Source organism: Erithacus rubecula (genome assembly GCF_903797595.1).
Source record: "Erithacus rubecula genome assembly, chromosome: 21".
Lineage (NCBI taxonomy): Eukaryota > Metazoa > Chordata > Aves > Passeriformes > Muscicapidae > Erithacus > Erithacus rubecula.
The window spans coordinates 10,785,333-10,810,961 of NC_136673.1; the positions used below are offsets into that span (position 1 = coordinate 10,785,333).

Below are 25,629 nucleotides of genomic sequence, written 5' to 3' on the forward strand. Positions count from 1 at the left end.
AGTGACCCAGGGACATGGTTCTGACTGGTAAGGAAGGGACTGGTTTGGGAGTGCACAGCTCCATCCAAAGCCAAGAGCTGCAGATGAGGTCTGACAAACTCAGTACTCAAGCCACATGCCACAGTTGTAGAGCAGGCAGGGATGAGATACCTCCAGCCATCAGCCTCAACATTACCACAGCAGCCACATGACCCACAGGCGAAATTCCCCAGCTCCTCACTCCCAGTGTATGTCATTCATGCAGAACTGGGGAAATAACCAGATCCCAACGTAGCATTTCACACTGCATTGGGTTGGAGAGGACCTTTCAAAGTCCTATAGTCCAACCCCCTAGCCATGGGCAGAGACACCTGGCACTTCCTCAGAGCCCTGTGCAACCCAGCTTTGAACGTTTGCAGGGATGGGCAGCCACAGCCGCTCTGGGCAACCTGGGGCCTTTCCGCTCGCACTCACACTCTTCTATTGGGAAGAATTTCTTCCCATATGCACGTAAACCCTGCCCTCTGGCAGCGGGAAGCCGTTCCCCCTTGCTCTGTCACTTCAGGCCCCTGTCCAAAATCCCCTGTCCAGCTCTCTGGAGCCCCCTCGGCACCGGAATGGGCTCTGGACTGCAGCGCTCGGAGAATCCCCGGCTCGGTGAGGCCCGGGGCGCTCCCGCCGCGGGGCTGCCGAGGAGGGCGGAGCCTTGGCGGCGGGGGTGGGGCCCAACTGCGGCGGGCCCCCGCCCCGTCTAGCCCCGCCCCCCGCCCGCAGCCGCCGCGGCCCGGCGCCCGCCCGTGCCCGTGTCCGTGCCCGTGCCCGTGGACGATGGTGGCGGCCCGGGGCACTGCCGGCCGCCGCGGAGCGCTGCTGCTGCTGCTCGCTGCCCTCGGATCCTTCCGTCTGCGCCTCGCCCGTGCCGGTGAGTACCTCTTCGTTCCCCCCACTGCCGTGTCCGTGTCCTCTCTCTTCCCCCGCGGATGCTCGAGTCCCCCCCATGACGAACCCTGATGCAGTTGCCCTCCTCATGTCCGCGATTATCCTCATCCCCACGAGGGATCAGCATCCGTGGGTGTTCGTGTTCTTGAGTGGGAGCAAGGTAGGAGGTGGCCCCACCACGAAGCCCCTCGGGGGTTTCTCACAGCCCGCAGGGCTCCCCGAGGACGGGCAGCGCCTCCCCGTCACTCTCCTGCCCGCTGCTGCAGGCAGGGGCCTGGCAGCGGGTGGCAGCGCCGCAGGGCTGATCCCCAGCAGCTGTTTTTGGGGAGCTGGAGGGACCCACAGATGTGGATCCTGGTGTGGGTAAGCAACACATAGTCATGGGAGAAAAATTAAAACAACATGAAAAAACACCGAAACAAAGGAAAAAATAAAGGTGCTGCAGTGACCGAGCCACCCCGTGGAGCCACCGGGGGCTACGCTGGAGGGAGCCCTGTTTGCCCACCTGCCTCATTGCCCCGGGAGAGGCCGCGGCATCACCCCGCGACACCAGTGACGATGACATTTCTGCTCTCCGCCGGGGCAGAAGGAATGGGTGGCCTTCGCTCCCTCCCGTGCAGCACCGCCCTAAGCTGCCCTGTTCAAGAGCTGTTTCGGGGCGTTCGGGTTTGATTTGTTTGAGTTTCGGGGTCTGAGTTAGGGCATTTCCCCTCCTGGGACGTCTGGCGTTGGACATGCTCCATGTCCCCTTCTCCGTGGCCACTGCAGGTGTGCGCGGGCTGTGATGGGCACAAACAGCGGCCCAAAAACCCCCGCAAGCCCCGTTGCTGCCTGCGGGGAAGGCTGTGGCTGCCCGCCCCGAGGAGGTGCCGTGTCCCTGCCTAGGTACGGCCTGTCTCGGGCAGGTGCTTTCCGCTTCGCTGGCGCAGGAGCCGGGGAAGGGCCTCCTGGCTCCCAGCATTGTTTGCGGATCCGATATTGTTTCCGTGCTCTGGCTCCCGGCGCGGCAGACGCCGGGCAGGCGGACGCCGAGCAGGCAGCCTGCTGTCAGCCGGGCCCGGCTGGCCTCGCCGTGCTCCCTCCTGCTCTGAGGGACGGCGGGAAGCCGCAATAATTTTTAAATCTCCTATTGGATCAAAACATCTGTGTGTCTCCATGTCAGCGGGTTGGAGGCAGAGGTGGGGATGATCCTCTCTCCCCCTAGCCAAAACTGGGGTGGCCCAGCCAGAGGTACTGCTGACACAGGCTGAGATGGGAGGAAGGAGATCTGGGCAGCTCGGATGAGCCACCAGTGATCCAGCGTAATCTCTGCTCCTCTTGAATTTAAGGGGTTAGTGTGGGTTATCTGGCCTGGCAGTGCTGCTTGTGCAGGGTCCCTTGAGGGGCTGCTGGAGTGGCTGTGGCCTGGGTGCTGCAGGGGGGATGGTGACAGTTTCCACTTCCCCTCCCTTCCCAGCCCTAGGAGGATGCTGGAGATGAGGTGAGCATCAGGGACCTGGCACCACATCAACAGTGTGTTCCAGTGCTAGTATATTGCATGCTCCTGGCACACATGGGGTTGGATTTTCAGCTCAACCTCTTCCCTCTGAGGGAAACTGGGGATGGTGTCTGTGCCACTCCCAATAGCAGCATCCCATTGCCAGGAGTTTGAGGTTGTGTGGCATGGGGCAGTGGGGAGCTCCAGGTAGGTTTCTCCCTGGGGATGGCTGAAGAAATATCCCTGGGATGCTAGGCAGGTAAAGAAGTCTCTGTCCCAACCACACCACCTTCCTGTGGTGAGGAACAGAAGCATTTGCTGTTTCTTCTCTCTTTATAATTGCCTTTCCTGGCTTGGCTTTCTCTGCTATTGGCTGCAAGGTGGAGGTAGCAGGCTGAGGAGCAGCGCCTGCTCTGTGTATGCTGGTGAAACTGGCTCCTGTTAAGGAGAGAGCCAGGGAGAAGGTCCTGCACCACCATACCTATGTCTTCTTGCCTCTGCAGCTCCCTCAAAGCTTATTCAGATGGGGGTTGGCATCTCCTTTCCACCTCCTCACTTTCCTTGGCTGGCGCTGCGACCCAGAGCCCCTGCAGCAGATGCCATCTCTCAGAATGCAGCTGCACGTGGCTCAGTAACATCCTCATCTTGCTGTCAGCCTGATCCAAGCTGGAGGAAGGGCAGCAGTGCTTTGGAGGCGCTGTAGGGTGGTTTAGGTTTGATTGCTGCTCCTCAGCTGGGCTTTTTTCTCCTATGTGTCTCTATGCATCACACCAGACTTTGGGCAGAGGCCCTGCCTTGCTTCATTTTCTGGCTTCATTTCCTGGAATGTGAGTAAAAGCCATATTTCTCCCTGTTTCTTGAGTAACTAGGTTGCCAAATTTCATCTATCATTATCATTATCATTGTTATTATTGTAACAAAAAAAATGTTTTCCAATGGGATGACAGGCTAGAACCCCATTTTTTAATAATCCTGAACCCTGCTGCCACAGCCATGCTCAGCAAAATTTGAGTTGTTTTCCGTTGAAGTGACCCATTTGGCCATGTTTGACCTGCTGGCTCCACCTGCTGCTCCTCCTCATGCCTCTTCGAAGGGGCGTGGGTAGGAGCACAGGTGCTGGTGTTCATAGTCGCTGCCCCTGCTCTGCACTGCTTCAGGGACGCTCAAGTTCCCAGCTGGGCATGGCTTGGCAGAGCCCTCCCCCCCGGGAAGTTCCCAGCTCAGCCTGTGGTAGGATTGTCGGTCTCTTGGCTTTTCCTCCTTGCCTTCTTGTGCATTGCTGCACTGAGAATAGGGTTGGGACACAGTGTGTGCAGTGGCTCCAGGGACCCCCATGCTGCCCCTGAAGCTGTGGTAGCTCCAAGCCACTCTTGGGAGCAAGACAGCAGGATTGGTGCTGTGCCCATGGTGCTTGCAGGGGCCTGGCTGCCCTACCGAGCTCCCCAGGGCTCTGCCCAGCGGGTGAGCAGGGAGTAGTCGGTCAGCCCTGCAGCATCCTGTGAGTCAGTCTGCAGGATGCAGCTCCAGTTTTTTCTTGAGGTGCAGGAAAGGTTGTCTGGGTCCCCCCGGGAGTGGTGGTTGTGGGCAGTGGTCCCACTCAGCTACCCCATCCCTTCAAGCCTCCCATGGCTGTATGGTGGGGTGTCCTCTGCCACACTGGTACAGACCAAATGTTTCTTCATGCAGCAGCTGGGGTGCTGCTCCCGAGTTTAATTTTCCCATGTGCTTTTATTCTTGGAGATAATGTCCCCACCTTGTTATGTGGTGTTACATGTGCTCAGCTGGCTCCCACTGTGGGAAAGGAGCCCTTGTGGGGGTGTGGTGTGGAGGAGCTGGGATGTGGGGCACAGGCATCCCACAAGGCTCCAAGAAGCTGGTATCCATGCCAGGGACATGGGCAGGGCTCGATCTGCAGGCCTGAGGAGAGGGAATGGGGGGAAAGGTGTCTGATAATTCCAATTGCAGAATCACCACCAAGGAAGAGTTTGTGGAAGAGATAGGGTGGAAGTCCCTCATCACTTTTGCTGTAGCTTTGTTGGGACTCACAAATCCATGTGCACCCCAGTGATACCCTGGAGGTGCCAGTGCATGGAGAACTGGAGCTCAGGGTAGGGAGACTGGGATTCTGAAGCCAGGATTCTGCTGCTTGCACTGTGCAGGGTCAGGTCCTTTGGATCTGCGATTTCCTGGCAGCTCTGGAGACTGCTCCCGCACTCCAGGGATCCTTCAGTCCCCAGGGAGGCCGGGTTGTCCCACAGTGCAGGGGAAGGTGCATCGATGTTTGCCTGAAATGTCTCTTCTGGGCCATGGGGGTATTAAGGGAGGTAAGCGACTTAGCCCTGCCGGGTGCTTCCGGGGGAACCCAGCATCGGGGGGGGACAGTGTGCTCGGGCACTGTGGACAGGGAGGTTGGTGGTGGGTTCTGGAGACTAGAGAGGTGATGGGGGGGTGTCAGAGGTGACAGTGTGTCAGGGGCAGGGGAAACAGAAGGGGGTCACAGGATGGACAGTGTGCTGGGGACAGGAGAGGTGTGGCGATGCTGTGGACAGGAAGGGTGATAGCACAGTTGGGATTCCAGGAATGAGAAAGTTAATGGGCGCTGCTGCAGACAAAAGCATCGATGTGGTCATGAGCATGTTGTGGACAGGATGGGTGGCTTGGTGTCCAGGGACAAGAGGGGGTGATGAGATGGCCTCTCTCCATGTGCAAGGTGCTGGGTCCCTGAGCACAGCGTACAGAAGCTGCCATCAGTCCCCATCCTTGCATTAAATCCATAAAGACAGTGCCCTGGTGCTTGGTACCCACCAAAAGCTCTGGGTCTGGTCCATGGGTGGAGTACTGGCTCCCCTGCCCTGGCTGACCCCAAAACCCCAGGGCCTGACCCCAATGCCACTGCCAGCACTGAGGTATCTCCCTCCTGTGCCCTGGGGATAACCCAGCACTGCTGCGCTCCAAATGGCAGCTGCAGGCCTGTAATTACCCACTTCATGAGCTAACGAGAATTGCAACAGGAAGAAATGCTATTAAGTGCCTGGATGTGAGCTTTGAATTGGAGGAAGGAAACGCTTCTGGAGCCATCATCCTGCTAATCCTGCACTGGAACACCACAGGCTACAACTGCCCATGTTAACCCATGCACACTGTGGGGTACTTCCTGCACAGATAGAGAATGGCAAAGCCTATGAGAGGTATTTGCTGTTTGAGTGGAAACCCATCACACTAGGTGGGTGACATGAGAGGTGACATGTCAGCTGAGTGCTAGCAGGGACCCTGACTCATCATGATACAGAGGGTCCATGGGCTCCTGCCCTGTTCCGTTCCTATAGAGAGGAGACTGGTGGAGGTGGAGGCAGAGTGCGGAAGGTACAGATCTCCAGTGCACCCTAGCACCCATGGCTGTTGCTCAGGCTCTGCTGGGGGTCAGTAGGGCAGTGCTCCGGGGAACCTGCAGCTCTCTTGTGGGTGGGGAGCTGCTCTGCCTCGGGGAGTTCATCATCTTGCACCTGTCAGAGAGAGGGCCCTAAATCAGGAGAGAGGATGACCCATCCTGCAGCCATCATTCCTGGCTAGGAAGGTTTCCCGGAGCTGGCTCTTCTAAGCAGCATGTACCCCAAAATCTCTGAGTCCAGCTCTTTTGGCACCATTCACAACCCTTTTCAAGACTTCTGGGATGCTGCATGCACCAGCACCCCTAGGATGCAGCTGTGCATCCCATGGACTCCCAGTTTCTGTGTTGATATGGCCTCTCAGTTTCTGGGCTCTGCCCCGTGGGGCACAATGGCCCTGCAGGTCTTTTCACTGGTGGTGGCTGAGTCAGCGTGGGTGTAGCTGTGGGTGCAGCCATTAGGTGCAGCCCCTGCATTTCTGCCTGCCCCTGCCCTAGCACGTCCGCTGGCATGGAAGGGTGCCCACCCAGAGTCCCCCTGCTAGCCCTTGTTTCAAAGGCTGTTCTTCTAATTGCTGTTCCAACAGCCATAAAAGGTTGGCCCCTATTGCTGTAGCACCTGTGGGTGAGGAGCTATGTCCCCAGGCACCTGTTTCAGCATGATGGACTGGTGGGAACACCAGGGCTGGTGCCATGCAATGACTAGACAAAGGGAGCTGGACAGACAGACAGAATCCCCACCATGAACAATGCCACCTCTGAGCTGTTGGAGTCCATCAGCAAATTATGCTGGTGCCTCTTTCCCAAAGGCTTCAGGATATCTGTGGTGGTGGTGTGGTATGACACTGGCTTTGCTAAAGAGTATCTTGGCCCTTGGTGGGTGCAGGGTGCTGCTGCTCCAGATGGGTATTTCCAGCCCAGTAATGAGAGTGTGTGGGAGCTGTGGCTGCTTTCAGATGACTGAGCTTGGTGGCCCCTGGCCTGGCAGCTCCTTGGGTTCTGAGCTGTGGGGTGGGCTGCCCTCTCCCACCTCCCTGCCATCACACAGGGAGAAGCTCACTCAGGGCTGTCGCTCTGCTGCGGCTCACTGGGCAAGTGTGTACCCTGGGGTGGCTCTCCTGCTGCTGGGTCAGTGCCCAGGAATGCCCAGAGGAGAGAGCTGGACTCCACCCCTTCCCTCCAGACTGCTCAGTGCTTCAGGTGGGTCTGTGGTTGCCAGAGCTGCTCCTTGCTGCGATACCAGCACAGCAAGGGTCCAGCACAGTGATGTGCTGCTCATTGAAGTGTTCCAGAGCACCTCAGGGGTGTGACGAGGGGCCCTTGGATGCTGCTTGCTGTGCACCATAGCCCTGGCCAACAACTGCTTCACTTGTGATGTGGTGCAAAACCTGCCCAATAAGAATGGAATTATTGAACCCAACCCCAGCCCCAGCAGGCTCACAGCGTGTACAGCGTTCTTCGGTATTTACTTGAGTAAAACCTGATAAACAAGACTCAAAGTGGGTGGTTCAGGCTGCCAAGAGCAGCCAGATGCATTTGGATGAGGTGGCATCGGTGGCAACCTGGGGTCCCCAGTATGGGTGGGTGTACATGCAGTGAAGCAAAGCCAGCTGCAGGTTTGGGCAGACAGGCCTGGGGAAACAGCATGTGCAACCTGGTTTGCCTTTTGCTTTCTTTATTATTTTCTTTCTTCCTGAACATCTGAAAGCCACTTGTGGCTGGAGACCCCCTGGCACAGCAGGGGTACTGGGGGGGATGCAGTGTTGCACATCCTGGATGTGGCAGCCCTCTGCAGGGCTGGAGCAGGGCTGTCAGCATCCAGGGTTGTTGAGGCTGGGATACCAGGGGGGTTTCACTGACTTGATGCCCTCCTCACTGGACACAGGCGAGGAGACCCATATCCTCTTCTACATCCTGGCTCTGCACAGTCTCTGCTGTGGTTTGCTGGAGCCGTTTCCACCCATCCTGGTGCCATCTCCTGTTCCTACAGCCCTGTCAATCCAGCTGTTTTGTTTAGACAGCAGGCAGGCTGCCAGGCCAAGGAACAAGAATTTTTCTGGACCAGGTAAGGGCTTTGAGTAATGATGACACAAAATTCCAGTCTGTCAGCCTGGTGGAGATTGCATGGTTCTGTTCCAGCCTGGAATCACAGGAGCAACTTGGAATTTTGGGATGTTTGTAGATGGGGTCTCCTCTAGAGCAGGGACAGGCTCTGGGGGAACACTGGTGGTTGGGAGGCAATGTGGTTGGGATGCTGAGGGGTTGGCATCCCCCACCTCTGCAGGAACCTGGCTCAGCTACTCCTGGCACTCCCTTTCCTCCTTGGCATTGAACACGGAGCAGGACAAGGCTCTGGAGGCCCATCATGATGACCTCAGGGCTGAGCATGTGTGCCCACCATGCGCCACTGTGCTGCCTGTAGCCCAGGGCTCTGGGCTGCTGGCTCCAAAACAGCAGTGGCAGCAGTAGCAGCAGCAGCAGGGTGAGGATGGGGATTGGGGTGGGAGGTGGGAGTGGGGGGAATGCTGATGAGGCCTTTTCCCATCGTTCCTGGGTGGGGCTGTGTCTTGTGGGACTGTCTCACCAGTGGGACTGTCCCCCTCGATGGGAACAGGGTGCAGTGAGGTGTTTGCTGTGCAGCCATGGGGAATGTTCCCAGGGGTTCCCTCCAAGTGTTCCTTGTGCCCAGCCTGTGGTGCAAGGCTGCTGGCAACTGTTTCTCGACTGTGACAGAAACTGTGCTGGAGATCATCTCTGTTGGCTGGGCCAGACCTCAGCACCCACCAGGTGAAGCTGTGAGCCAAGCCCTGGTGGCCTCAGGGATGGGAACTGGTGGCATGTTGCATCTGCCCAACCAAATTCTGCTGAAGCACAAGCTGCCCCCCGACTGGTGGACTAGCACACTCTGGTGCTGCTGCAGGACATGGGGCCAGACCAGTGGCCATGTCTGGGCCACATGCTCTGTCCCCAGCAGTGACATGATGTGACCAGCATTCCCCCACTCCTGGTTTGCATGGTCAGTGCTTCAGAGAGCCCTGCTCCACTGTCTCTACGTGGGAGGGGGCTTGGCTACGCCATTTTCAGGGGCAGGAGCACAGCAGTGGCGTGAGCAGCTGCTGTCGGTGACAGAGCTTGCACAGGGACTGCCTGAGCAGTGGTGCTAGCTGTGTCCAGGAGTGGGCATTGCTCCGAGGTTCAGCCCAGTCTCCATCCACCTGCTTCCTAGTGCAAGAGATAGCAGGGCAAGGGGATGCAGCTGGGTCAGGAAGCCCACCAGGTTGCAGCCACCAGCAGGGTGTCCATCCTGCAGTCACTCTGTGTGTCACCTGTGGTGGTTGTGTGTCACCTCCACTTGGTGTGTGTCACCCGTGGCTGGTGTATACAGCATCCAGCCTGGTATTGTTACTGGCAGTCACTGCCCTGACTCACTTCAGGAGCTACATCCCTGGACATGAGGAAGGGCAGGTGAGGTGCTGGGGTGCCTCAGCAACCCCTGCTCCTGCCTGCTACTGGACAGCAACACTGCCCCTGCCCAGGGAGACTGTGGACAGGGGGAAGCAAGACCTCGGGGGCTGGGGGCTGGTGTGGGCATCATGCCTGCCTGATGCCTGCCCACCAGCCTGCCCAGAGCCTGCTCCAGAGTGCTCCTTCAGAGCCAAGACCACTTTGCAGAGCTGGGAGGGAGCCATGGCCAGTGCCAGCTGACAGTAGAAGTACTGAGAGGGCAGGCTGCAGGCAGAGCCCCTAGCAGTTCCCACATTATCTGACTGGAGGAGGAGGAGGAGATGAAGAAGAGAAGGAGTCACCTTGGAGTGGAGCTGGCAGAGACCATGCCACTGCAGGCCCTATGGGGGCTGCCACTACTGCTGGGGCTCTGTCATGGCCTTGCTGTGGTCTTCCCTCAGCTCAGCTGGCATACAGGGGCTCAGCGTGGGAGTGAGACCTGCACCCTGTTCCCAATATCCCTCCATGCTCCGTGCCTATGTCCCACCAGGGGCCGTGTCCTGCTGCCATAGAGGGGCCAGACCTGGTGGTCCTGGGCAGGCTGCTCTGTGCCCACGTGGCTCTGCAGGCAGTGCCCAGTGGCCTCTGCCAGCTCACACCGTTGGCATGGGCTGGCAGCTGAGAGGGAGGCTGGGTGTGGGCGCTGCCGGGACCTTAAACATTTGCACCAGTGCTCAGCACTAATTAATTATCCTCTTATGTACACCTTTATCTCCTATCTGCAGCAATGACGCAGCAGGGGCAGTCCCTGCGTCTCTGGCCACACAGATGTCCTCCTCAGGGTTTTTTTTATTTCTTTTTCACCTGTATGTTTTGGCATGAGTGTGGAAGAGCTGCTCCCCACAGTCTGTGACTGCCAGTGGCTCTATGCCCTGCCTAAGCACCCCCTGTCACAAGCACTCTTGAGTACCACGCTGGGTGCCCGGCACAACTCTCCCCATTGTGAGTCCTTGGGGATGGAGCTTTGAGCTCAGCTTTCCCCATGGATATAACACGTCCAGAGGCCTTGCTGCTCACGTTTCCTCCTCGACACAGGTCTATTCCTGCTTACATGTGTCCCCAATTCATGCCCACCTGCTGTCTGTCTGTGCCAGCTGCTGTGTCATGCCCCATGCCCCTGCAGGCCTTGTGCTGGGGTCCTACCTGCAGGGAGCCGTTCAGCTCCTCCAGCACCAGCAGCTTGTCACAGGCCTGAGCTTGGTTTGAGGGGTTACCCCCATTGTGCTGTTCTGGGCTCCCTGCCCACCTGCACAGGACTTGAGCACCATGGCAGAGCAATGACAGCATTTGGAGCATCCCCATCCTCCAAACACCTTGGCACGTCTAGACAGCAGCATCTTGGCCGTGCCATGTCTGGTGCTGACTGCACATTCCATATCATTCATTGCTCGTTCCTCTGGTCTGTACTGTCCTGCTGGGGGGGCCATGCAGGGTTAGGGTCCTTGCAGGACCCCAGCCAGACTCAGCTTGGGTCTACCTGCCCATCCCACTTGTGGCCAGGCCATGCTGGGCTGCACTGGTGCCAAGCAGGGGGTGTGGTTGGGGTGGGAGGATCCCAAAATTCCCGGATTCAACAGCAGCCCTGCAGGTGCAGAGGCAAGACTGAGAGCTGCAGCAGGTGTTCTGGCACTGGTAACAGGTGGGTGGCATGGTGGTGACATGGCCACAGCTGAGTGGAATTTGGACCCACGTGCTGTGCCAGCCCAGTGCCCCACCTTGGGGTGAGTGTTCAGAAGGGGGGACCCATGGCCAGAGTGTTGGGGAACCCACCACCTGCCTGCTTGAAGCACTGGACAAGTGGCACCAGTCCCCAGGAAGTGTGAGTGTGCAAGTGAGGCATTTGGGGCAGTATCGTTTCACAGCCCCACAGGGTGGCAGTGGTCAGGGTTGGAGGTGCCCATGTGGTGCCTGGGTGGTGGCACATAGAGTGCTCAGTCCCCATCACCCGCCCACTCCACCAGCGCAGGACTCTCACTCCGGGCTTTGAGGTGGGCTCAGAGAGCAGCAAAGCCCCTGTGGGCCCACTCAGGTCCACAGACTGGTGACACAGCTGGTGACACATGGGGAGCTCTGAATTGCAGCCAGTGACAGCTGGACAAACACAGCTCGTTCCTCAAACAGAGATAACAGCCTGGGATCCAGCCTGGGCTTTATTTATCCAGTTGCTGGACTCTGGCTTGGGGCTCCGCCCCCATCACTGCATCACAAGGTGGCTCTGAGGGTCTTACCGATGTCTGGCGCTGTGGGGTGACCTACAGTGAGGTGATTTCCTCCACCAGCGATCAGCTTTTGGCAGCACCTGTTTTTTGGGAGGAAGTGTTTCCATGAGCCTGTGGCACAGACAGGGGCCCCTACAGGCTCCCTAGTGCCCCTGGGCTGTGATATGTCCCCAGCCTGAAAGTGCGCAGTGCCACAACCTCCTCCTGCCTCCTCCTCCAATTTTTAAAACAGAGCGGCCTTGAAAGTAACCCTGGGGAAGTGGAGCCAGAGCCTAGTCCATTTATGTGCTTAGACATGTGATTATTTGCCCATTAAGCACTAATTGCCCCCCAGCCATGTGGCCAAGCCCCTCACCATCCCCGGGGAGCAAATAGTCCAGCAAAAACCCAGCTCCCATGGGCACAGTGAGCACTTTCCCCCATCCCAAGCGCACCCCCTCCAGGCTTCTGTGCCCAGCATGGGGGTCAGCCAGCATTAAAATTGCAGCTGCTGTGCTCTTGCCAGTGCCGGTGGAGGTGGGGAAGGTGGTGACTTCCTCAGGAGGTGCAGTGGTGAGTTGCCTGGGCACTGGCTGGGGGTTCTGAGTAGCAGCTGCACCCTCCAGGGAGCAGTGTGATTGTTTAGTAGCAGCTGCACCCTCCAGGGAGCAGTGTGATTGTGAAATATGGCCATGCAAAGGCAGGGTGTCACATATCCCCCTTGTGTGGCTTTGGGGTGACATCTTTCGTGCGCCCTTGCTGGGGGAGCAAAACCATCATGATTCATGTCCTGGCGGTCCCATCATGTGTATAGGGTGCTGCCCCGCTCACCCTGGTGTGCTGCAGGGCTGGGGATGCTCAGGACAGCCCCGCAGTTGTGGTGCCACTCGCTGTGGAGTGCAGTGGGGCTGTCCCCGGTGTTGCTGTGCCCAGGCACAAGCACACAGGCACGGGCAGGTGCCGGGGCGCTGCCGATGCCAGTGTGGGCAGCGAGGGCTGGCAGGGACTGCTCGGGGTGCGTGGGCCAGAGCTGGGAGCCGGCTCCTGCTGTGACTCATTTGCCAGCCTGGCCCTGCTCCCCAGTGCAGCCTCACAGTGCTGCTCCCTGCCCGCCGCTGCCTGCGGGGACGCTGCGGGCATGGCCATGCACAGCAAGGTGAGGGGCAGACCCCCATCCAGCTCTTCATCCCATGCAGCCTTACACCCAGCCTAAGTGATAGGTGTACTGAGTGGTACCTGGTTCCACACTGCCACCAGCTTGTGAGAGAAAAACACTTGTGCTGCGGCAGGACCAGCAGTGTCACCATCAAAGCCAGGACCCCAGTGTGTCCCCAATAGCCCCGTGCTACACATTGTACCTGAGTGCTGGCCCTTCTTGTCACAGTTTCTGACTCCAGCTCTGCTTATGGTTTGCCTCCATCACCTAGTCCAGGACTCAGCTCTGTGTAACACACAGGGACCTTGTGTCCCCCAGGGAGGTCCACCTCCTTGGGTGAAGACCCAGCCATGATGACACTGCCATGGCACAGTGGGTTGGTGAGGCTGGAGCCTGGGGGACTCACACCTGTGAGTCCGGGAGTGGAAAATTCTCTGAGGCTGACATGAGCAGAAGATGCCCCATGAAACTGTGAGCAAGGTTTGAGATGCAGTTCAGTACCAGGGAGGGCTTGCTCCATCCAGAGAATGTCAAAGGGATGGGAGCCCAAATGCTGGTACCACCACTGTTCACACCCCACTGAGGCTTTGGGGGAGTTGGTTTGACACTTCTGGTTTTTTTTGCCACACAAGCATCAGTCTGTTCTTGTTGGATTTTACCTCCCCATGCAGGGCAGGCAGGGGCAGGAGATCCTGATTACTGCCAGCTCTGTAGGGCTCAGTGTGTCCTGCAGCACTCCCACAGGGTGTCCCACAGGATTGTGGCACCCTGGAGCTGGGGATCCTTGGAGGATATGGTTACTGCATACTCATCACTGCATACTGCCTTGTGCAGCTCAATTTGGAAGGGGCCCATGAAGATCATCAAGTCCCACTCCTTGGTCGTTAAGCTCTTGGCTAATTCTGGTTGGTGATGGCTTTGTGGAGGCAGAGCAGGCTGAGGGGCAGCTGTGATGAAGCTGTCAATAGGTGGGAGCTGCAGCAGGAGCATCCATGGGCAGCCCGGGGCAGCTGGGTCCCGTTCCAAGAGGCCATGAACAGACCTGGGAGCGTGTTTGACCCCTCTCCTCCTCCTGAGCTGTTTTGTCCTGTCCCTACAGCAGCGTCGTGTCCCCGGAGCCTGGACTGTGCCCTCCAGCGCCGAGAGTTCTGCCCGCCAGGGTCAGGTGCCTGCGGGCCCTGCCTGCCCCCCTTCCAGGAGGATGACCGTGGGCACTGTGTCCAGAAGCAGCTCTCATCCAATGGTAGGTGCACCCACCCTGCACCCCTCTGCCTGCACACCTACCCTGCAGCTCTGGGAGCTTCTGTGCCTCAGGGCAGCCCCCACCCCAGCAGTACCCTGTCCTCTTCCTTCTCTCCCTTGAAGCTGTATCTCTGTGGGGACGGCTGCTCTCCTCCCTCTCACTCCAGGTGGGGGTGTGGTTTTGGGCTGGCACCCCATCCTGCTCTGTGTGCATCCCCTTTGATGACTGCATGTAGCCCTGTCAGCACCGTGGCAAGCCCAGGACCTCCAAGGACAGGCAGCTTCTGGGGATCTCCGGGGTCTGCCCGGCTGTTGCAGAGTTCAGGCTTTGCAGGAGCAGGGGAGCCGCCTTCAGCACACAGAGCTGGTTCTGTTGGTGACTGGAACAGGTGCCCATGGCCTCACCCATCCCAGGGCTGAGCTGGTGCCCGTGTTTCAGGTTTCAGTGCCTGATTCTCTTTGGCTTGAGATATTTGACTGTGGTTCAAGACTGCTGTTTCCTCCTTGGGTGATGCCTAGCATCCATGCTGGGAGGGCTGGAGTCAGCTGTGATGGGCAGGACCACTCCCTGGCTGCACACCAGGGCACCAAGGGCTGCACTGAGTGTTATTTCTGGCTCCATCCCTGAGAGATCTGAGGGGCTGTGGCAGCCTGGGTGCAGCACCCCATGGTCACCCATCCCACTGCTGCTGGAATACTTGAAGTGTGCTCCCAGTACAGCTTTGACACCTGTTCCCCTAGTTCAGCTGCAAAGACAGTGCTGGGGGCCAGGAATAGGTATTTTTGTGTGTGACAGTCAACTCTTCATGCAGCTTGGAAAGCTGTGGCAGAGCTATTTCTGTGCCCCCTTATCATGGGTTTATCTCACAGGTGAGTTAGACCATAATTATGGCTCCACACAATTACTTATTGTTAAAGTGGAGTGGCCTCTGTGGCTGGGGAAGAGGCCAGGACCAGCCACACGCTCAGGCTGTTCCTGGTGGGTTCTGCTGAAGACCACCTGGATGCAAGGTACTCTGGAGCACCTCTGAGTCGTCTCCTGGTGCAGAATATATTGGAATTTCCCCCAGCCCACCCTTCTCCACCTGCTCTTCACTCCCGCTGCCCCTGAAAGTCTCCTGCTAAGGGGTTCGCAATTCCTGGGGAGCTTCTGAAAACATGTAGGGTGGCTTGTCCTATGCCAGGCAGGATGGACAAGCACTGATCATTGAACCAGGGAGGCAGTTCCCCGTGCATCTGAACTCCACGCAGACATGGAGTTTTGGGTTTGGTGGGATTGCTTTGTGTTGTTGAGCATGTTCAGGGTCTTGTCAGGGTGCAGTTGGAGATATCCTTCACCCATGGCTCAGTCCAGGTGGGCACATGGAGGATGTCAGAGCCCAGCATGCCTTCAGTGCCTTTCCTGGCAGGAGAATTACCCTGTAAATCAGAGGGGAGAGCCCCAAGGCAAGGCCCTTATGCTGAAATGAGAGAGATGGCTGGGGGGCATAAGAGGGGATGGCACAGGGATAGGGTGTAGACTTGGCATTTGACAGCAGTCAGCTCCCCTGCCATGGGCTCTTCATCCACTGGCACTGAATGCCTTTAGCAGCTGTTATAGTTTATTTTTAATGTGAAGTCTTGAGAGCAAATTCCCCTCTCACAAGGGCTGCACATGCGCTAGAGTCTCCATAGCAACCCAGCTCCTTTCTGAAGGATGTGGCCACAGTTGCGTCCTCACCCAGTGAAATGCAGCACCATCCTCTAAGGACCCACCATAGGAGGATGGTGACACCAAGGTCTGTCCCAGTTGCCCCAAGCAATGCCACTAGCTTGTGGCAGCAAAAGTGTGGGGACTATGGTAAATAAAAAAGGGGGATCCCCTCCCAAATCCTCTGTTTTAGCATCCTGAGAATGCCCAGCTCCTTTTGGCAGGGAGGCACCATTTATTTTTCTGTGGGGGCTTTCTCATCCTGCCTGTACCTTTGTCTGCTAGCAGCACCAGAGAAGGCTGTGAGGATGAAGAGGGGCTGTGATAGCTGCATTTAGGGGGGAGATACAAGGCACCAACAGGGGGCTGCTGTAGCCCAAGGATGCCTAAGCCTTTGAAGGGGATACCCATGCAGCCCTTTTGCTATGTAGGTAGCTCCTTTAAATGATTACACATCCTTTAGCCACTTGTGGCTGCTGGTGATTCTGATCCTGGGATCTGGCCACTGTGCCATCCCCACAGTTCCTGGCAGGAGCCAGGGATCCTCTCCTGAGAGCAGCTTTTTTGGGTGAAAAGCACCCTTTGGGGTCTCAGGAGGGCAATGCATGTGAGTGGTGTGTTCCTGCCATTATGCGTAGGGGTCTCAGCATACCTGGCACAGCATCAGCACAGAGGTGAGATGGGCTGCATGGAATCTGGGTACAGTGCATCCCCCAGCTGGTTGGCTGTAGCTGGCTGCTGATGTCTTGCACAGGGCTCTGAGCCCCCCAGAATCCTATGTGTACCGTGGTGCTGCGTGTGTCTGTGCTGTTATGGGTTTGAGTGATGTGATTTTGAATTAGTGGGTCTCATCTCTGCTTCTGCTTGATCGGCATGGAGCCCAACCAGGCTGCAGGAAGCACTTTGAGAGAAGAGGCCTCAGCTCACAGATACGGGGGTTCCCCCTTCCCTGCTTGCTATGCTGCCAGCACCAAGGAGGACATCAGCAGTCCTGGGCAGGACTGTAGAAACTAGTGGATTTGTCGGAATTTTGTGCCCTCCTGTGGATGCTGTCAGTTTCCTCAGCCCAGGACAGAAGCCACATGTGTCTCTCCTTGGTCCCTGTTTTCCCAGACTGTCAGGGTAGGTGTGTGTCCCAGAGTGGAGCCCTGAGGAGGTGGAAGCCCTGAGGAGAGGCCAGGGACAGAGCAGAGGGGCTGGGGGGCTGTATGTCAGCCTGGCCATGGCATCCTGCTGCAGCTGTGGTGGCAACTACCATGAGGGGGCACCCACACCCTGCACAAGCCCTGCCTTCACCCTGAGTGCCCCTGTGCATGGCCTGTGTGGGCCTGTGTGCCCTGTCCCTGTCCCATCCTTTGCCTGCATGCCCTGTGTGCCCTGCATGGACTCTGTTCCTCCCCAGCATCTCTGCTCCTGCTCCTGGGGCAGTCAGGCAGGAACTGGGGCTCACCCCAGCTCCCTGTTCCCTGGAGCAGCTCAGGGCCAGCATCTCACACACCACAGTGCCTGGCAGCACCCAGCCCTCAGTGCCCTCAAATGTGTGGTGTCAACTGTGGCATCACTGGAGGGGGTGGGGTTTAGCTGCCACACAGAATGGGAAGTGGGCAGATTTTAGCCACTGGAAGAGAATTTGATGATAAAGCTGGTTAGTGCAGGTAAGCAGCACAGCCCACGCACTGCAGCAATGCTGGAACCCCAAACTGATGCATCTATTTCCCATGTGCCACTTCACACACTCACACAGGGTGGGAGACTCTGAGGGACCTGGCAGCTACTCTGGCTGCTTTTTTCACTTTTTTTTCTTTTTCCAGTCACGTCACATCCAACACCAACACAGCCTGATGGTGGTGCACATGGAATGGACAGGGTTGTCCCCTATGGAAACAGATCTTTCCCAGAGTGCAGAGGGAAGCTAGAGCCTGAATGTCCACATCCCAGGAACTAGGATGTCCTGTGGCACAGGGCTATCCTCATCCTGGGCACCAGGATGTCCCCCTCAGGCACAGGGCTGTCACACTCTGTCCCATGCCAACTCCCTTGCCCATTGGGAGTCCTTGGCCCCCGTGCTGGTGCTTTGGCACCCTGGTACTCACCTACTGGCCATGGCACTAGCACAGCCCCAACCTGGCACCACTTGGCCATGGTGCTACTCTGGGATGCAAATAACAGGGTACAAAGAGCCAGGGAAACCCAGGGCTCCAGCCAAGGGTGGGAGGCTGGGGGCAGTTTGGGGACCTAAGGGCATGGAGGATGTGAGGACCCTGACTCTTAGTGCTTTTGTTTAAAGCAAGAGTGTCCCGCTTTTGAATTGGTTTTTTGCTGGTGTGGCTCTGAGTCATGGGGCAGCAAGATGGCCTTTGGGCATGGCTCAGGGAATGAAATCAGGGTTTTTTTCCAAACACTGGATGTGAGGACAGATTCCAGAGAAGATGTAACTTTGTTATAACCTTGAATTATCTGGGAATCCAGCTGCCAGTACCACTTTGCCTTTGTTTGTCTGGATTTAGTCCCCAGGGCTTCCCTTAGGGGACAGTCTGAATATGGGCAAAGGAAGCAAGATAGGATAGGGATTGAGATGGGGACAGGGATGTCTGCTGCCTTTGAAGTTGAGTTTAATCCTGTTAAAGGCAGTGGTGGGTGTCAGGGCTGGACTCTGCTTGGTGAGCCTGAGAAGAGCAACTCCACTCTTGCTGCAATGCTGTTACCTCATGGGTGGGCATCCCCAGGCCAGAGTGGAAGTCCTGCCTGTGCCTGATGCTGCAAGAGCTCTCTGAGAAGTAAATGTCCCTGATGAGCATTGTGCTGGAGCATGGGCATGGACAGCCACCTGTGAGATGCCACTGGGGCCAGCCATTGAGGATACATCCATTGCTGCATAGGGCACCCCTGCCCCTCCCCAAAGAAGCTGCATCCCACCAGGCACTGGGCAGAAACCCCTCTACTGGAGCAAGGGTTCCCATGGTCTGCTGAACAGCCAAGCTGAGCCCTGCTCTGGGGTGGGTCCATGTCATCCTGGGCCATAAAGGACAATTTGAGGTGAAAACCAGTGTTCAGGCATCCCCTGACTGCAACTCACTGTGCTGAAGCTACCCCTGAGGCAGCAGGGCAGCTGGGGAGTATCTGTCGTCCTCATTGGGTATGCTCACATCCCTCCTCACTAGGGACTGCTGTGTGACCTCAGGGGCAGGGACACAGGGCAGGTCCTGCACACTAGGTGCTGGCACACTGCCCTCTCACAGAGTCTGCAGGACCTGCTTCCCCTCCCACAAGGGCAGATGATGTTGCTCCTAATCCTCCTGCATTTATGGGGTGAAAATTCCACCAAATGCAGCAAGGATACACAGGGGTCTCGTGGCCCAGCTTTCAGAGATCTGCATTTGAGAACCCTCAGACTGAACACCATCTGTATTGTCTGGAGCTGGGACAGGAGCCTCTTCTTGGGGTACTGGTCTGGCCCTGGAGGTGGGTGCACAGCTGCACCCCACAGTGCCCATCTCACAGCCATTGTCCCGCAGGACGGACTTCTGTTCCCAGCTTGGAGGCAGAAATTGATCTTCTCGCGGATGTGCTGGCCAAGCAGGAGGCTCCTCGCCACCACCCGGCACAGGATGGCAGACCCAGGAGTAAGTGTTCACTCCCTGCTCCCAGTGGTGACAGGGACCCCATGGCAGCCAGACCATGCACCCCAGGCAGGTTTGCCCCTCTGGAGCTGCCCAGGCACCACTCAGCACTCTGTCTTCTTCCACAGCCACCCTGGTGCCCGATGGCAGCAGACAGCGTCTGGCCAGTGGGCTGAGAGGGGGGCATCTGCAGCAGGGTCCCGCCGGCACTCTGGCAGCCACCACCCTCCCCACCACTGCCACAGTCCAGAAGTACCCGGTGGAGGCGTCCCCCATCCCTGCAAATGACAACGTAGTGCTCGGTGAGACCCTTGTGCTCAGAGGAGGGGTTTCACACCCTCACCAGGGAAGCATGGTGTCACCATGCTGCCAGCTCACCTACTGTCCCTTTCTGTCCTCTCCACCTTTGCAGGGCTGATCGTGGTGTGCACTGTGGCCGGGATCTCAGCGCTGATCGTGGCAGCCATCTGCTGGTGCAGGTGAGCTGGGGCTGCTGGTAGTCCCTCGGTGTCCCTGTGCCCAGGGCAGCGTATTCCCGTGTTTGCCAGGCATGAGGGGCTGAGGAGAGGCAATTGCTACCCTTGCCAATCTCCCCAAGTCATGGCATCAGCTGGCTGGGGTGGGAGGACAGTAGTGAGACACCCCTGTGCCAGATGCAGGCTCCTGGGAGCAGGTGGCACCTGGTGTGGGCATCACTGTGACGCTGGGTCCTGACACTGGCAGCATGCTGGTGCCTTGTGCCCAGGCCCCATGGGATGGAGGTGACTGTGTCTGTCATGGTGCCATCACAGGGAGCAGGCCTAACCCTCCAAGGGCCACTGGCTCCTGAATGGAGTCATCTGCTCTTATGGCTCCCCATATCTTCTGGGATGGACCAGAGAAGTCACTGTGCCCCCACTGGGCACCGGTAAGGCACCTCAAATCCTGGGTTCAGTTTTTGGCCCCTCATGGCAGGAAATACATTGAGGGCCAGGAGCATGTCCAGAGAGGGGAATGGAGCTAGGGAAAGAGCACAAGTCCTATGAAGAGCAACTGAGGGAGCTGGAAAAGGGGCTCAGCCTGGAGAAAAGGAGGCTCAGGGGGGACCTTGGTGCTCTCCACAACTCCCTAACAGGAGGGAGCAGCCAGGGCAGGGTTGGGCTCTGCTCCCAGGAACAGAGACAGGATGAGAGGAAATGGCTTCAAGCTATCTCAGGGGAGATTTAGGTTGAATATTAGGGAAGATTCATGTAAATTGTGGTCAGGAATTGGAAAGGGCTGCCCAGGGAGGTGGTAGAGTCACCATCCATGAAAGTGTTCAGAAAACATGTGGATGTGGTACCTGGGGACATGGTTTAGTTGTGAACTTTGGGAGTGCTGGGTTAACAGTTGGATTTGATCTTTGAAAGCTTTTCCAACCTTAGTGATTCCCTGATTCCAATTCCCCTTCCTGGCAGGCTGCAGAAGGAGGTCAGGCTGGCACAGAAAGCAGACTACTCAGCCCAGCGAGTAGCCAGCCCCCTGCCCTATGACAAGATCTCGGTAAGGTGCCTGTGGGATGCTTGGCACTCATGCCCCAGTGCTCTGCTGGAGGGATTCCCACAGGTGGAGGCCCACCACCAGACATGCTGGGGCTCTCCAAAGCCCAGTCTCTGCAGCTATTCCTGCTCTCTCCACAGCCCGGGGACAAGACGCTGGCTCAAAGTGCCCAAATGTACCACTACCAGCACCAAAAGCAGCAGATGCTCTCCCTGGAAAAGTAAGCAGCCTGGGAGCAGACAGTATGTTGTGTCTGCCATTCATCTCCCTAACCAACCCACTGGGCTTCACCTCCTCTCTACATCTTCTTCCCCCCAGGCATAAAGAGGAGCCCAAGCTGCCAGACTCAGCATCATCTGATGAGGAGAATGAGGATGGAGACTTCACCGTGTATGAGTGCCCTGGGCTGGCTCCGGTATGCGGGTGCGGGAGGGCCAGGGTCCCTGTGCATATGGGGGTGTCCAACATGTGCCTGGGATGTGCACTTCTGTGTGAGGAGCCTTCTCCACATGTTCTTCATCAAACCTTGAGGTGGTCCAACCCCTCTGCTCCCCCCATGTCTCTGGCCAGCTCCCACTTAAGTTCTCCAGTGCACAAGAGTGCATGTCCTGGCACAAGGCTTTTCCCTGGGAGCAGAGAACTAGAGTAATCCTTAGCACACCTGACCCACCTTCCCTGTGATGACAGGGACATGGGCAGCACTCCTGGGCACCGCAGCTGGGGAGGCTCATCCTTGTGCTGTCCCAATGCCTGGAGCACAGACCTGTGACCCTTCACAGGCAGAGAGGATGTTCCTGGCTAGCAGGGGACTTCGGGGAAGGGCAGCTCTTAACAGCCCGGGGTACAAAGAGCACAAAGGGACAAGAGGAGCCTTTTACATGGTAATAGCTGAGGAGCACGGCCATCAGGGCCCCAATCGAGGGTCATCAGTGGGTCTTTACAGGCCCATTAAAGGGCACTTGATGGCAGGCAGGCAGTCTGGGCAGGGCACCCCATTCCTCCCAGCCGTGCTGGGGGACCCACCCTGGGGTCCCCAGTCTGAGCAAGGAATTCTATTCCTGCCAGCCAGGCTGGGCCTGTTGACCTGGGATCCCATTCCACCCAAGTCATTAGTTTTTTCCCCATCCCATCCCCTCTACCAGGGAGGTACACCTTTACAGGATAATGGGAGTTCTGGTGTTTGTCATCCATCGAAGCCCACTAGGTCGCCCCCCTCCCCTTCTCCCTCCTCCCTGCCGGGCTGGGGTTCAGATCCAAACCCTTTGGGATGAGACAGCTGAATCCCAACTGTTTTCTGACCTCCTGCCTTTTCCTTCCCTCATCCCTCTCCCTCCGTCACACCACGGCAGACCGGAGAAATGGAAGTGAGAAACCCGCTATTTGACGACTCCTCCTTACACCCCTCCAACCCCAAGTCGCACCAGTAACCACTCTGTCTCCTGTGCCCGAGCTTGCTACAGACTGTGCCCGTGGCCGTGCCCGGAGGGGTGACCATGCCGGAGGGGCACCCTCAGCTGGGCCGAGGGACGCTGACCCCGCGCTGCCAGACTGTTCCACGCCTGCCCAATAAACACCCACTAACAGCTATGGGGGGGGGATTGCCCCCGTTTCCAGCGTCCTTGTCCTCTTTGCTGCTGTGATCGCGTCCCTGCATTGCCCTTTGCCCACAGCTCTCGCGGGCGCAGGGGGGCAGCTGCTTTGGCACAGAAATCGGGGGGCAGGGGGGGAACTGCGGTACTGTCCCTTTGTAGTTGGCTTTGAGGAGGGGGCTGCTGCCCTGCTGCAGCTAGGCTGATGCATAGCAGCTGGGAAGGAGCCAGAGAGAGGGTCAGAAAGTAGGAGGGGGCCAGGAGGACTGGACATGCTCATGCCTCACATCAGGGCTGCCAGCCTGCCCAGATCCCCTCTGCCACATATGGAGCATTTTTCTGGAGCAGGTGGCATCACTAAGGGCTTCAGTGCCCATTCTGCCTCCTCCACCCCAGCCTGGGCAGCTCCTGACAGCAGGGTAGTGCTCTGGGAGCCAATGGCAGGAGCAGGAGCAGCTTGAGCAGGCACTGGCGTCACTCTGCAGGATGGTCATTCAGATGCTGCCCTATGCTCTGACCCCTTTAGGGGTGTTGGGCTTCACGTCCCCTGAGGCATGGACAGTTCCAGTGCCACTGTGGCCTGGAAGCCCACGTCAGTCTGGCTGGCAGAGGATAGGCTCTCTCTTACCAGAGGCTTCCATGGGGTAAAAGCTCAGAAAAAGTGTTCAAGGTTTTGTTTTTAGGCTTATATGGCTGTGGGGGAGGAAAGAACAGGACTGGAGGGAGTTGGGATGGCTGAGAGAGGTAGCCAAGGCATGGGGGCTTTGCTGTGCTGCTTCAAACCCACAGAGTCCATGCCCTGGCAAGATCCCTGTGGAGCCTGGCATTGTGTGTTCTCTGGGCATCTGTCTGTGGCAGGCAACAGTCACCACTGCTCCATCCCAGGCATCTCTCAGGCCTCAGGCACTCCCTGCCCCCTTTTTGTTGCCAGTGTCCAGCCTCACCAGCCCTCACCAATATGTTCTTGATTGGAGCTCAGTGCTGCTCCTCAAACCCCAGTGTATAGGCCATGAACCCCTTCAGTGGAAGGTCCAGAACAGGGTTTGGGTTACTTTGCACAGGTGTGGCTTCATGTCCAGACCCTGTTGTGGACTGTCACTACCACAGATGACCTGTTGTGCTCACTGAAGCCATTGCACACTCAGGCAGGAATGGGCAGGACAGACAGCAGTGGCAGGGATGTGTTGGTGAGTGGTGGTGGCATGGGACTGTTCCTGTCCCTGGCAGGGTGGCTGACAAGGTCATCATGGCACAGATTCTGTCCCCGTGTCCTGCGCTCCCCCTCCCCTGGGCTGCTGCCACTCTCCCCACACCTCTCGTCATTGTTGTATGAATTGTAGTTCTTTTAAAAGGAGATTTTATTAAACAACCATGTTTGAGACCCATGTGAGTGTGTGGTGTGGGGCCCGCGGCTCGGGGGGCTCCTCTCGATAGTGGGATGGGACAAGGGGACAAGGAGGGAGGATGCTGTGGGTCCGCAAACCTTCCCTAGGGAACAGTGAGCAACCATCCTGCTTCTGCAGCTGGAGGAGTGTCCAAACCCTTCCCAAGGGTTTTCCCAAGCACGTAAAAAACCGGGAGTAATTTTCTTGTCTCTCAGTATTTGCCAGGAGGGGTTTCTCCGGCGAGAGATCGGGTGGGAGCCTCCCCCACCCAGCTCTGCAGCACCCAGCACCCGCCCCTCGCCCCCAGGGCCCTTCACACCTCGGGGATGACAGATAAGGGCTATCGAGTCCCCGCATTGTGTGCAGCCGAGCTCCTTTGATCACGCCAGCCCCCCATCAGGCTGATACCATCTCTCCTGGTTTCGGCAGCCGGAGGTGGGTGCTGACTCACCGCGAAAGCACCCACCCGGGATGCTTCTCTCATGGGGGTCTCCTGCTGCACCTCTGGGTGATGCACACCCCAAATAACCCGAGATGCGCCCAGGGCTCAGTCCTGAGGGAACCCAGCTTCAAACCCACTCTTCTCTGCCGAGGTCCCCACATTTGTCCTCTTTTTGCTCCCACAACTCAGCAATCTCTCTTGCAGCACATCCAGGCATTTTGGGAAGCTCTAGCTTACAGTAAAACCTGACTGTTCTGCCTGGGAAGACTCCCTCGCTCCGGGCAGGGGGCGCCACAGGAGCCCTGTGTCCCCTGGGAATCCCTGTCCCTATTACACAGTAATTTGTCCAGGGATGGGACACCTGTGGTGCAGACATCCAAGGCCTTCAGCCCCCACCTCATTTCTCCAAGCAGTTAACACAGTAGGGTGGGCCCACTGGTGTGTTCAGGCACGGTGGTGCTGTGGGTGAGACTCACATTACAGCCCAGGGCCTTTGTAGTAAGAGAACAGAACTGGACCAAAACAATCTCTGTTTTTCCCTTGGGCCAGGTTTGGAAGCACTTACTCCATACTGTCCGCCCAGGCCAGGCATAGCCCAGCAAGCTGTGCTGACAGTGAGCAGATTGGCATTCCTCCGGAGATGGGATTTCTGGAGATGAAACCCCTTTCCAGCCCTCCTTAGATGGTCCTGAAGTGGGGCCCTCACCATGGGACCCTGACCCACCACGTGCAGGACTCCAGCCCCCTTTCTGTGGGCAACTCAGGAGTATCCAGCACAGCCCCACTGGCCTTTCCATCACCTGCCACAGAAAGAGGTGACCTGACCATGAATAAAGCATCATCCATGCTCATCCACTCTCTTAAAATCCTAAGCACCAGTGCCACACCACCACACTCAGCAAAGGGAAGATGAGCCAATGTAAATCTCTCTCAAGCCCTCTCCAGCCCTGCTGCCATCTCAGCGAGCCAGTAAAACAGATGTATTTCCTTCTGCTCCCATTTTCTTAGCAGGATCCCACCGATCCCTGGCTGACTCAGAAAGAGCCTGGCCAACCCTGGAACGCCAGTAGGTTCCAGACATGAACTGATAGAAGGATGCATCCATCCATCTCCTCTGGAGCAGGCAGAAGAGACATGGTCACTGATGCTCAAAGACCCTACACAATAACATCGCACAGCCCCCCGAAAATCACTCAAAATCATTGAAATGTAGTGGGGGGGGGGGGGGGGGCACACAAGGAGAAACCCCACTGACTCCTTCCACATCCCCCAGCTAAAACCATCACCGCCACAATGGGCCCCGCGCCTACAAAGGGGCCAGTTCAAAGTCAACGTCTCCCTTCCCCTCCGTCTGTATATGAAAGGACCAGGAATGCGTTTGAGGACCGGGGGGCGGGGGGTTGGAAAGGAGAGGCAGAGGGGGGGAGGGGGGCCTGGAAGGCTTCCCGGGGGGATGGAGAGAAAAACTAGGTTGGCAGGAGGAGGGGGTCCAGCCCGGGAACAAT

The 25,629-nt window shown here is 57.5% G+C and overlaps 2 protein-coding genes across 2 annotated transcripts in view; one reads left to right on the plus strand and one right to left on the minus strand.

Moving 5' to 3' along the window:
* Window positions 1-25,629, minus strand: part of FBXW5 (F-box and WD repeat domain containing 5) — a 164,342-nt gene that overhangs the window by 38,417 nt on the left and 100,296 nt on the right. The gene's annotated exons all lie outside the window — the stretch shown is intronic.
* NPDC1 (neural proliferation, differentiation and control 1) lies at window positions 741-23,682 on the plus strand. Its single transcript, XM_079323952.1, has 9 exons — window positions 741-901; window positions 13,738-13,881; window positions 19,086-19,193; window positions 19,319-19,492; window positions 19,603-19,669; window positions 20,627-20,711; window positions 20,849-20,928; window positions 21,027-21,123; window positions 22,058-23,682. The coding sequence occupies exons 1-9, from the start codon at window positions 808-810 to the stop codon at window positions 22,133-22,135; spliced, it is 927 nt and encodes a 308-aa protein (XP_079180078.1). The 5' UTR covers window positions 741-807; the 3' UTR covers window positions 22,136-23,682.